This window comes from Pseudophryne corroboree, chromosome 5, assembly GCF_028390025.1.
Source record: "Pseudophryne corroboree isolate aPseCor3 chromosome 5, aPseCor3.hap2, whole genome shotgun sequence".
Classification (NCBI taxonomy): Eukaryota; Metazoa; Chordata; class Amphibia; order Anura; family Myobatrachidae; genus Pseudophryne; species Pseudophryne corroboree.
The window spans coordinates 139,099,017-139,112,311 of NC_086448.1; the positions used below are offsets into that span (position 1 = coordinate 139,099,017).

A 13,295-nucleotide genomic window follows, 5' to 3' on the forward strand; every position below is an offset into this window, starting at 1 on the left:
TATTTGTTTGATGGCATTCATTTTAGTGTGTTTAAAGTACTGTATGAAATATTTGAACAAAATATGTTTGGCAGGTATAAAATTACAACGCTGATGCTCTCTCTGTTGTAATGGAAACAATTCTGGGATCTATCATCAGAGCAAGGAGAGCTTTATCCAGCACATCTGAGAGCTCATTTAGGGGTTTGGGAGAGGGTGGTAACAAGATTGTTCCCTGTGGCACACATTGTACACATGCTATAGCAGTGCTTTACAATAGGTGGGCTCCAATGCAGGCCAGCAAACCAGTTTAAATGTACGAAGGTGGTTCAATAAGTAAGGTAACAAGACCTCTCACCAGGGGCGTAGCTATGATATATGGGGCCCAATAGCAAATTTTTCTTTCCCCCCCCCCCCTCCCCTCACTGCAACTCTATTAATCTGTCCCCCGCAACCTGCACCACCACCACCAGACACTGTGCGGGCGAGCACTCACCTCCTGTGCCCCACGTTTTCTTCTCTAACAGCAGTGTGCTGCTGCTTCAGGCACATCTGCGGTCAATGTGCTGGCCGGTTGGCTTCGTCTCTCTCCATCCTCACTGATGCTGGGAGGAGCCATACTAAGCAATGCCATGGCTCCTCCCAGCATCAGTAAGAACGGTTAGACAGAGCCATCCGTAAAACTGACAGCAGATGTTCCTGCAGCAGCAGCACCTACTGATAGAGGAGAAGTCATGAGGCACAGGTCTCTGCTGATGTTAATGTGTGGCTAGCAGGTAGCATATACAAGTGCAGGGGGAGGGCCAGGCCCTTGACATGGCCAGTGCCCAATAGCAACCGCACCCCCTGCACCAACGATACCTACGCCTATGCCTCTCACGTGTGTAATGTTCTCTCTTTCATTCTAATCCCCCCCCCCCCCCCCCCCCAGGCCAGGGCATGTGGACACTGCTTCCCCTCACGGCCATTAGACTGCACCTCATATCAATCATACTGTCCCAACATCAGTTGCAAGATGGCGGGGCTGGCAGTAACATGGCCAGACATTGAGGTGCGTAGTGTGATCAGATTTCTGCGTCTAAAGGGCACATCATCAGCTGAAATTCATTGTCAATTTGTTGAGGTCTACAGTTTTAACATCATGTCGCAGAAACAGGTTTGGGTTTGGTGCACGTGAGAGGTTATTGAACAATCTTTGTAATTTTGCCTGGCTTCAACTAAGTTTTCAGTTAGGCAGCTATATAAAGGTTTTCTCAAGGGACCATATCAAATCAACCTATGTGTTGATTGCTTGCCAATAGCAGATTCTGCTATTGGTAAGCAAGTACCACCGCTTGTGTTAGGTTTCCAATGCTAAAACATATGGGCACAGGGCCATTGAGACATACTGAGGGCTCGGGTGCTAGAGCTAGGCGTTACCAAAACCATGGTTCACAGTGGCATGCACCTTCTCCTTGGCTGGCCTACGCCTCCACCAGCTGAGACTGGGCCCGGGTAAGCAGCAACCTTCTAACCTTCCTATTGGCACTCCTGTGTGGGAACTTAACCTCAAAGTAGTATCACACTAGTAGTATCAGACTTCACTGACTCCCCTGCAGAACATCGGTGTGCATGTCCTCTTAGGCACGCATGGGCATATCACTGAAAGCCTTTTAGGTTGCTGGTGGGATGGGGAAAAATATTCTGCTTAAGGAATTTTCGACAGGGCTCTAAGAGAACATTACTGTGTATCACTGTAAAACATAATGATAGTTACCACAGTCACCGAACCACCAATGGTAAACCAACCCCTACTGTATGACACCCAAATGACAGCAGAATAATTATTGTGGTAGTGCCTCTCTGGTGATTTCTTCCATAGCGAAAATCATTGCAAATCTATTCCTCAAGATCTATATTGAAATGTTATGGTAAGATGTCACACCTGACCTATTTATCTAGCAGCAGCTGAGAGTGATTTAGCACAGCAGATAAATCACTATTGGAAATAAAGATGTGTCCTCATACATCTTACCTCAGTACCTCACGTAGCGGGAGTGGCATGAGTGAGCGGACAGGTCCCATGCAATTCTGTTAGCGCTGGACGTCTTTTTGCCAAAAAATGTGCTTATTCACATCAATTAGACTCTGCTGATTAAAATGATATGCAGCATGCCTATATTTTGTGTGCAGCCATGGCTGTATCTGCATACAGTGTTTTCTAGGAAAACGCTGTAACATACCATTTCGTATACAGATACAGCCACGGCTGCACACAGAATATAGGCATGCCACATATCATTTTAATCAGCATAAGCTGCTTGTGTGTCCTATTCACATCGTTTTTCAAATAAGATGCACTTAAATGGAAAAAGTCACACGTAAAGATGCTCAGCACTGCCATGTCACTCCACGGCATGGCTGTTTAGTGTGCAGGGAGGCTAGAAGTACTGTAAGTGTACATATCTGTAAAGCTCTATTGAAATCAATAGTATCTGACAATTACCTGCACACTGAACATATTCCCTGCTGTTAAACAGTCATTTTTCTCTGTGGAAAATCCACTAAAAATCACTTATGACAATAAACTCATTGTTTTACACCTGTGGAAAACCTCAGTGAAACAATAACCACTGTGACCTGTGATTCTGCCATAGTAGTGAATTTTTTTTCTATAACTGGAAAATCAGTGGAGTTTAAAAGTTATAGCAATTTTACTACTGCTTTAAGGTCACATCTTGAAAGACGTTGGCTTATAAAAATAACAATAAAACAGGCTGTCAGTGGTTTATATTGTTATACATTGCTTTGTACATTCGTATACATACTGTATTACTCACTTAATTGTTATACTCATTTTAAAGCATTTTATCAGTGTAACATTATTACAACATTACCAGATTACAGTTGCAACAAATGTGCCTTCATTTATAATTGTCATTGAGCCTTTCCTAATGAAGTGTTGCCAAATTGTCCCCCTTATTGCCAGAGAAAATGCAGCCAATGTACAAGAGACTGAAATAGTGATGTACATCTGCAAACAGTTTTCCCTGTCACATTTCCAATAATTGTATCCATATAACAATATTAGATTTTTGTCTTTATGGAAACTGGCTGGGAAACAGCTGACAAAAACGTACTTACTGTAAGTAAATCATTAATGGTGGGATGTTATTACGCTGCAGAGTAAATGAAATCCAAAATGTCTTTTTTTCTTTATAAGTTAATAATTCCTCTATAAGAGTGTTGCTGGGAAAGGTTTATTATTTCACAAAAGAACACCTACATTTTACTATTGCTATAGACAAGCCTAATTCGCTAATAATGACAATTAAAGTTAATTAAATAAAACATAAATATGTATAATGCATTTCGAATAGTACAGTATATAATGCTGACAATACAAGATGAAATGTTTGGTGAGCTTAAAGTACAGATTGTACCTGGTTTATTCGTAGATGCATTTTGCCCATCCAAGTCAATCAATGTTCCCTCTGATTTGCTTCTTGAAATGCCACCGGATTTGAAGGAATGCAGTCGTCTTGACATTGTCCTGCCTAATAAGACAGCAAAAGAATTAATGGGTCAAACACATTTTAAACTATAAGAATATCATACTGGTGAAAGTTAGATTTTAAGGAGAAGATTCAACTTTTGGCAACATCGCAAGTGTTTCCTTGAGTCCCATAAAGGTGGGCTGGAGAAACTTGTAATGTTGAGCCTAAAGTATTGGAGATTGCCCCTAAATGAATCGGCCCTAGTATTGAACAGACAATAATGACTCTTTCCTCTGTTGATCATTTTATTAAGAGCTAGGAGTACTTTCATTGCTGACCATTACGAGTCCTTTCATTGCTGGTACACCACATTTTTAGGATTGGCCAAATCAACAGTGTATTACATTCTGAGAGAAAGAACGTAACTGGTGAGCTCAGCAACACACAAAGGCCTGGACATCCACAAAAAACAACAGTGGTGGATGATCGCAAGATTCTTTCCATTGCAAAGAAAAAACACTTCACAACATCCAGCCAAGTGAGGAACACTCACCAGGAGGAAGGGGTAGTATTATCCAAGTCAACTATAAAGAGAAGACTTCACAAAATCAAATACAGAGGTGGAAACCATTGATACGCCTCAAAAATAGAAGGGCCAGATTGGACTTTGGCAAAAAAAAATTAAAAAAAGCCATCCCAGTTATGGAACAGCATTCTTTGGACAAATTAAACTATAATCAACCTGTACCAGAATGATGGGTAGGAAAAACTTATGGCAAAAGCTTGGAATGGCTCATGATCACAAGCATACCGCATCTTCTGTAAAACACTGTGATGGCATGCTTCTGCATGGATTCCAATAGCACTAGATCACTAGTCGTATTGATAATGTGACAGAAGCAGCTGGATGTATTCGTAAGTGTATAGAGATATACTGTCTGATAGATTCAGTCTAATTCTGCAAAGTTGATTGGATGGTGCTTTACAGTACACATGGACAATGACCCAAAACATACTGCAAAATCAACCCGAGTTTTTTAAAGCAAAGAAGTGGAATATTCTGCCAAGTCAGACATCTGAGCTCAACCCGATCGAGCATGCATTTTACTTGCAGAAGACAATACTAAAGGCAGAAAGACCCATTAATAAACAACAAGGGAAGACAAGCAGGGCAAATTTAGGGGTGAGGCTACCACTAGCCACAACAGTAATGGTTGCCCCCGCCCCCCTCCCGCCTGCCTAATTTTATTATTATTATTGATTGGTCATAAGCTATCATTTGATGTTAGCCAATTTAAAATGAATAATTTAAAAAGCCACTTATTATGACTTTTTTTATTTTTAATTATGTATACATATTTACATGTACTAAGTTGGACAGCTTACAGGGGCAGTGCATGCATGTCCTACCCATTTACACTCCATTCAAGATGGCATATGGTACAGTACAGTGGAAATATTTAGCAATTACTGGTGCTTTTTGGGCTGGCGTTATCAACACAAGCAAGTTCCACCCCTAGGCAAGTGCCTCACATTCCTAATAGGAAATTTGCCACTGAAGACATCTGCAGTAAAAGCATGGCAAAGCATAACAAAGGCATGAACCCAGCATTTGGTGATATCCATTGGTTCCAGACTTCAGGCAGTCATAGGGAGATATTCAATTAGCAGCAGTGTTTAACAGCTGTCTGCTACCAGCACAGTTACGTTTATACATGCAGTACTGTGCAAAAGTTTAGGCAGGTGTGGAAAAAATGCTGTAAAGTAAGAATGCTTTCAAAAATTGACATGTTAATAGTTTATTTTTTTATCAATTAACAAAATGTAAAGTGAATGAACAGAAGAGAAATCTAAATCAAATCAATATTTGGTGTGACCACATTTTACCTTCAAATCAGCATCAATTCTTCTAGGTACACTTGCACACAGTTTTTGAGGAAACTCGGCAGGGAGGTTGTTCCTAACATCTTGGAGAAATAACCACAGATCTTCTGTGGATGTAGGCTTGCTCAAATACTGCTGTCTCTTCATGTAAGACCAGACAGACTCCATGATGCTGAGATCAAGGCTCTGTGAGGGCCATATAAACACTTCCAGTACTCCTTGTTCTTATTTACTCTGAAGATAGTGCTTAATGACATAGGCTATATGTTTGGTGTCGTTATCCTGCTGCAGAACAAATTTGGAGCCAATCAGACACCTCTCTGATGGTATTGCATGATGGATAAGTACCTGCCTATATAGAAAGAATTGAGCAAGCATACATCCAAAGAAGATATGTGGTTAGATCTCCAAGATGTTTGGAAAAACCTCCCTGCCGTGTTCCTTCAAAAACTGTGTGCAAGTGTGCCTAGAAGAATTGATGTTGTTTTGAAGGCAAAGGGTGGTCACCCCAAATAATGATTTGATTTAGATTTATCTTCTGTTCATTAATTTAGCAGTTTGTTAATTGACAAAAATAAACTATTGACACTTTATGTTATTGTATTTTAATAGATGTTTATTGCAATAAAATTTAAATTTAGAACATTTATTCAAGGTCATCACGATTAATTGATATCTTTTTACTGTACAGCTTTTTCTTATCCTAGCGCTGCTTTATTTTGTTTCTTTGAGATGATGAGACACTGTACTGCAGTGACGTGCAGTGGGGTGAGGCAGGTGAGGCAGAGCCTTTCCTGTCATACTAACTTTTGTGCCACAGGATTGACTGTCTAAAGTATATGAAAAATAGAAAGAATTTGAAATATCTTCTTTACATTATTCTAATCATTTTTATAGCCAAAACTTTGGAGTAAAAAGTCTATGGCAGGTGAGGCAGTACACTTTTCCGCACTTCTCTGATCAAAACTCACCAAATGTCCAGCATTTTATACTGCTGCACATGTGTATAAAGCCCAGATGTACCCTTTGGCTCATATATTGCGTGTAAATCTGGCTCTGGTGCTAGCCAGTGCCTACTGAGCCATAGAACCTCACCGTACGTCCCTGCTGTACTGTATACAGATTCACCTGGCCAACAGTCATTTCACATACTTAATGCATGTCTGCCTCAATGTACTTGAATACTAATCATACATCCAAGCATTACACTCAGTATAGGTCATTTTGAGTTTTGGTTCTGGTTTAATATGTGTATTAAAAAATTATCTTTGTTTGCCAGTAACAATTGATGGCTTTTAGAGCTTCCTTTCTTTGTAGGACCCTTGTTGTTGTTTCTTTGGCCCAAGAATGTGGAGGATATGTGCACTAGATCTTCCCCCATCTCTGAAAAATAAATGCTTTTTGTAGTCAATCATGCACAGTGGTGAATTGGTATGGATAATCAGCCAAGGACATTTATGGAAGCAACCCTAATGGGGGTGTGGTCTGATGAAGGGGTGGGGTCTCTTGAGGGGATAGGATCCCTCCTCATAGGGCCTGATTGTGTGCGATTGCGGCCTTCCTTGCGTCTTTTGCTGCAGTTGTGTCTGAGACCAGGGGAGGATTGGGAACTGAAAGTGGCTCTGTAACATTTTCTAGAAGTGGCCCAACATGGGCAGCACAAGAGGTATAACATACCATGTAGCCATGGCAGCATCACTGGATGGCAGAGTTGCTGAACTGCAGAAATGAAATAAAAGAATGAATGGGTCAATGCAGTGGGCTGCCTGTCATGTGGGGGTTGGGTCACATGATAGCACGCCAAACAAGCCGCCCCTCATCATGTATCTGCCTGATGATCAGATCCTATTTTTTTTGTAGCATAGAATAAGCCCAGCCCACTCCATTACATCATCACACACTGAAGTCAGTAAAGTGCTGCCCCTACTGGTAGTAATTACAGATCATGGTCTGGTAAGTATATTTATTACTTTTAAGAAGACCTGTAGTGGTAAGGACAAGTGGGTCTTGTCCTCAGCATTGTTTAATGTATATGGCTAAGACAAAGCAATCTCATCCTTAGCACTAAAGAGGTTAAAGTATTCTGCCTGCAGCGACTATCAGGGAGTATCATCACTAGAAATCATTGCTGACTGCATTGGGACAGCTAACTAACAAGGACAGTGACAATGCTGTCCTCTCTTCATTATCACCATTTCAGGATGGTGATAGCTAGTCAAGGCATAATACAGAATTAGTTTGGAAAAAGAAATGTTTTAATTTTTATATATAACATTTTTATTTTTGTCTCTCTTTTTATACTCATTTGTGTAAACAGAACATCAGGATGTTATGATAAGCGGACATGTACAGTATGCTGGGACCATGAAGAAGCTGGACGCCCCAAGCATCTTATAGGCAGTCATACAACAGCTCACTAGGCTGCTAACTGCCATATCAGGCACACTGTAAGTCAAATACATGTACCACGGAGTAGCGATAGGGCTACACACTAAGCCTTGCACCTCTCGCTCACCCAGGGCCGGATTAAGCCTTGGGGGTGCCCGGGGTACTTAAGACAGTGGCGCCCCGAAAAAAGGTGGGGGACGTAGATTAAAAGATGCATACCTCCCAACATGTCCCATTCCAGGAGGAACAAAATGCTCTCTACCTGGACTTCCCACTTAATATATGATTGGCGTCACCTGTGTTGAACTATTAATTGATAAGAAAGGTACTTCAACACAGGTGATTGCAATCATAAATTAAGAAGGAAGTCTAGGTAAAGCATTTTGTCCCTCCTGAAATGCGTCATGGTGGGAGGTACAGATTGTGTATATTAAATTTAAACCAATGGTGTATATTCGTATTAACTAATAGTTTAATAATGCCTGGGTACTGTTTATAGCTCCACCCAAATTGAAAGTCAACTATTTTATAATAAGAATTTACTCACCGGTAATTCTATTTCTCGTAGTCCGTAGTGGATGCTGGGAACTCCGTAAGGACCATGGGGAATGGACGGGCTCCGCAGGAGACTGGGCACTCTAAAAGAAAGATTAGGTACTATCTGGTGTGCACTGGCTCCTCCCTCTATGCCCCTCCTTTAGACCTCAGTTAAGGAAACTGTGCCCGGAAGAGCTGACACAACAAGGAAAGGATTTGGAATCCAGGGTAAGACTCATACCAGCCACACCAATCACACAGTACAACTTGTTATAACCATACCCAGTTAACAGTATGAACAACAACTGAGCCTCAGTAACAGATGGCTCATAACAGTAACCCTTTAGTTAAGCAATAACTATATACATGTATTGCAGAGAGTCCGCACTTGGGACGGGCGCCCAGCATCCACTACGGACTACGAGAAATAGAATTACCGGTGAGTAAATTCTTATTTTCTCTGACGTCCTAGTGGATGCTGGGAACTCCGTAAGGACCATGGGGATTATACCAAAGCTCCCAAACGGGCGGGAGAGTGCGGATGACTCTGCAGCACCGAATGAGTAAAGGCAAGGTCCTCCTCAGCCAGGGTATCAAACTTGTAGAACTTAGCAAATGTGTTTGAACCCGACCAAGTAGCAGCTCGGCAAAGCTGTAAAGCCGAGACCCCTCGGGCAGCCGCCCAAGAAGAGCCCACCTTCCTTGTGGAATGGGCTTTTACTGATTTAGGATGCGGCAATCCTGCCGCAGAATGAGCTTGCTGAATCGTGTTACAGATCCAGCGCGCAATAGTTTGCTTTGAAGCGGAAAATCACGTGCTAGCACTGTCAGCGGTGTTCATTTCCTCTACCCCTGCCTCTGGGCAGAAAGGATGCGCCTCTGATCCGCTTGCCTTTCTGAGGCCGAAAGGACTGTACATGATAATACGGTGCTTTCTTAGGCTGTGAGGGAACCTGAGGTAAAAAAGTTGACTTCCCGGCTGTTGCCGTGGATACGAGGTCCGAGAGACCGTCCCCAAACAATTCCTTACCCTTATAAGGCAAAACCTCCATGTGTCTTTTAGAATCAGCATCACCTGTCCACTGCCGAGTCCATAATACTCTCCTGGCAGAAATGGACATTGCATTAATTCTAGATGCCAGCAGGCAAATGTCCCTCTGTGCATCCCGCATATATAAGACGACGTCTTTTATATGTTCTATGGTTAGCAAAATAGTATCCCTGTCGAGGGAATCAATGTTGTCTGACAGGGAATCAGACCATGCGGCTGCAGCACTACACATCCATGCTGAAGCAATAGCAGGTCTCAGTATAGTACCTGAGTGTGTATACACAGACTTCAGGATAGCTTCCTGCTTTCTATCCGCAGGCTCCTTTAAGGCAGCCGTATCCTGAGACAGCAGTGCCACCTTTTTTGATAAGCGTGTGAGCGCCTTGTCCACCCTAGGGGATGTTTCCCAACGTAACCTGTCCGTTGGCGGGAAAGGGTACGCCATCAGTAACCTCTTAGAAATCACTAGTTTCTTATCGGGGGAACTCCACGCTTCCTCACACAATTCATTTAATTCATCAGATGGGGGAAAAGTCACTGGCTGCTTTTTCTCCCCAAACATAATACCCTTCTTGGTGGTAACCGGGTTAATATCAGAAATGTGCAATACATTTTTCATTGCAGTAATCATGCATCGGATGGCTTTTGTAGACTGTGCATTTGTCTCATCCTCATCTACACTGGAGTCAGACTCCGTGTCGACATCTGTGTCTACCATCTGAGCTAGCGGGCGTTTATGAGCCCCTGATGGCCTCTGAGACGCCTGGGCAGGCGCGGGCTGAGATCCCGGCTGTCCCAAGGCTGCTGCGTCATAGAAACCTTTTATGTAAGGAGTTGACACTGTCTGTTAAGACCTTCCACATATCCATCCAATCCGGTGTCGGCCCCGTCGGGGGCGACACCACACTTATCTGCCCTTGCTCCGCCTCCACGTAACCCTCCTCATCAAACATGTCGACACAGCCGTACCGACACACCGCACACACACAGGGAATGCTCTGACTGAGGACAGGACCCCACAAAGTCCTTTGGGGAGACAGAGAGAGAGTATGCCAGCACACACCACAGCGCTATATAACACAGGGATTAACACTATACTGAGTGGTTTTTCCCAATAGCTGCTTATTATCTTATTTGCACCTAAATTTATGTGCCCCCCCTCTCTTTTTTACCCTTCATGTACAGGATACTGCAGGGGAGAGCCTGGGGAGCGTCCTTCCAGCGGAGCTGTGAAGAGAAAATGGCGCTGGTGTGCTGAGGAAGAAGGTCCCGCCCCCTCAGCGGCGGGCTTCTCCCACGTTTTGTATATCTTAATGGCGGTTTTTTTTTGCACATATACAGTTTTCCAGACTGTATTATGTGCATAATGTGCCAAAAGGTATTCTTATTGCTGCCCAGGGCGCCCCCCCCCCCCAGCGCCCTGCACCCTACAGTGACCGGAGTGTGTGGTGTGCAGTGGGAGCAATGGCGCACAGCTGCAGTGCTGTGCGCTACCTTAATGAAGACCAGAGTCTTCTGCCGCCGTTTTCATCTCCTTTCTTCTGACTTCTGGCTCTGCAAGGGGGACGGCGGCGCGGCTCCGGGAACGGACGATCGAGGTCAGGCCCTGTGTTCGAACCCTCTGGAGCTAATGGTGTCCAGTAGCCTAAGAAGCACAAGCTTGCTGCACGCAGGTAGGTTTGCATCTCTCCCCTCAGTCCCACGAAGCAGTGAGTCTGTTGCCAGCAGATCTCACTGAAAATAAAAAACCTAACAAATACTTTCTTTCTAGCAAGCTCAGGAGAGCCCACTAGGAGCACCCAGCTCTGGCCGGGCACAGATTCTAACTGAGGTCTGGAGGAGGGGCATAGAGGGAGGAGCCAGTGCACACCAGATAGTACCTAATCTTTCTTTTAGAGTGCCCAGTCTCCTGCGGAGCCCGTCTATTCCCCATGGTCCTTACGGAGTTCCCAGCATCCACTAGGACGTCAGAGAAAACATTTTCTTGTAGTGGAACAAAGATAAATTAACCTTAAAACACACACAGAAAAATAAAATAATTTATCTTGTCACATGCAAGAATAGCATGTGACTATTTTAAATCTTGTACATTAACATTTTAGGCCTAAAAATGTGATGCTTGCAAGGGCAAAATCAGGATTTCTAGAGGGGTGTTTCCAAATGCAATCCACAATCTCTTGCTCTATGGAACATAGGAACAAGTGCAGGAGTCTGGGAGAGTGGTAGAATAACCTAGGGGGTCATTCCGAGTTGATCGCTAACTAGCTATTTTTTGCAGTGCTGTGATCAGGTCAAAACTCGGCAAAACTGCGTATGCACCGCGATCATTGCTGGGCGATGGATTTAAAGAAGAATCCATTCGCACAGCCTATCGCAAGGAGAATGACAGGAAGTAGGCATTTATGGGTGTCAACTGACCATTTTCAGGGAGTGGTTGGAAAAACGCAGGCGTGTACAAGCATTTGCAGAGCGTGTGTCTGACGTCAATTCAGGGACCGGACAGGCTGAAGTGATTGCAGCGGCTGAGTAAGTTCAGACCTACTCAGAAACTGCACAAAACGTTTTTGTGCAGGCTGCACAAGCGTTCACACACTTGCAAAGTGAAAATACACTACCCCATAGGCGGCAACTATCGCAGCGCTGCAAAAAATAGCTAGCGAGCGATCAACTCAGAATGACCCCCCTAGTACAGACCCTAGACATACATATGTACCCATATGTCTTTTTATACCCTGAATAGTGTGGAGTACTGTTTTAATAATTAACTACGTCTATATCTATATATCAGGGCCGTAAGTAGGTGTGTACGCAGTGAGCACAAACTATGCAGACCAGTAGGTATGCAGCGGGTGCATATACGTGTACGCATGCACACTGCATCTATTCACAGTGTAGAGACAGCCTGGTGGCAGCCCAGCTTAGCGGAGCGTGCGGGGTACGCCCCCACAGTGATAAAAATGGGAGTGACACAAGGCTCTGCCCCTTTTCCCTTGGCTCTACCCCTTTTCTGTGGCAGATGCGCTTTCGGAATGCCAAAGGTCCCGACCCACTGCCCACCAATGTTGGGAGGTATGTATCTGCAGCAAAAGGCTTCCCAACAAAGTACTAATGAACATTGTGCGAAACTAAGAAATGTACTTTCCCACAGTTCAGTACGTATAACTGTTTTCAAAATGTAAAATTTTGTTATAAAGTTCATTGTATTATGTTATAAATTGAATTGCCATTGTTATGATGTGAAATGTGTTATTTAATGAGGGATATATATATATATATATATATATATAAAGTCTTTGTATGGACCGGCACTCACCCCTCTGTCAGTAATACCCCGGTGCCTTCTGGAGAAAATGATGCAGACGTCTAATTCAAACAGCAGCGGCACTCGTGGGATTTAAAGTCAAAAATCAACGTGTATTTCACATCAAGTTAGCCGACGTTTCGGGGCACACACGCCCCTTTGTCAAGGTGAGTAACGTACTCACCTTGACAAAGGGGCGTGTGTGCCCCGAAACGTCGGCTATCTTGATGTGAAATACACGTTGATTTTTGACTTTAAATCCCACGAGTGCCGCTGCTGTTTGAATTAGACGTCTATATATATATATATATATATATATATATATACTATATATACTGTATGCATATATATATATATATATATATATATATTTATATTTATAATGTGGGAAGATGCATCATAGCATGGGCTGTCTCTGTGATTAATTTTTTCATGTCCCTATTGGAAAAATGAAACAGATAATATATATATATATATATATATATATAGTAAGGCTGTATCAAAAGATTACAATAATATAAATAATGTAAGTGGTCAGCAAAAGGTTAAACATCACATAGTAAATAAATGCACATACATACCAGAACTCATAGGAGACAGAACTGCACTTTCTAAGCACATTCTCCCAGCTCATGGTATGGCACCTGTCTCTTTTCCTGGTAGCTACTCTCTGGTCCAG

The 13,295-nt window shown here is 43.0% G+C and overlaps 1 protein-coding gene across 3 annotated transcripts in view; it reads right to left on the reverse strand.

Annotated features, from left to right (window-relative positions):
- The window catches only part of MACC1 (MET transcriptional regulator MACC1), a 113,456-nt gene that overhangs the window by 22,731 nt on the left and 77,430 nt on the right, over positions 1 to 13,295 (reverse strand). For all 3 annotated transcript variants that reach the window (XM_063921751.1, XM_063921752.1, XM_063921753.1), the window contains one exon: positions 3,402 to 3,515. In XM_063921751.1, the coding sequence (XP_063777821.1) occupies positions 3,402 to 3,507 (106 nt within the window). In that variant the 5' untranslated portion in view covers positions 3,508 to 3,515. The remainder of the gene's footprint in view (positions 1 to 3,401; positions 3,516 to 13,295) is intronic.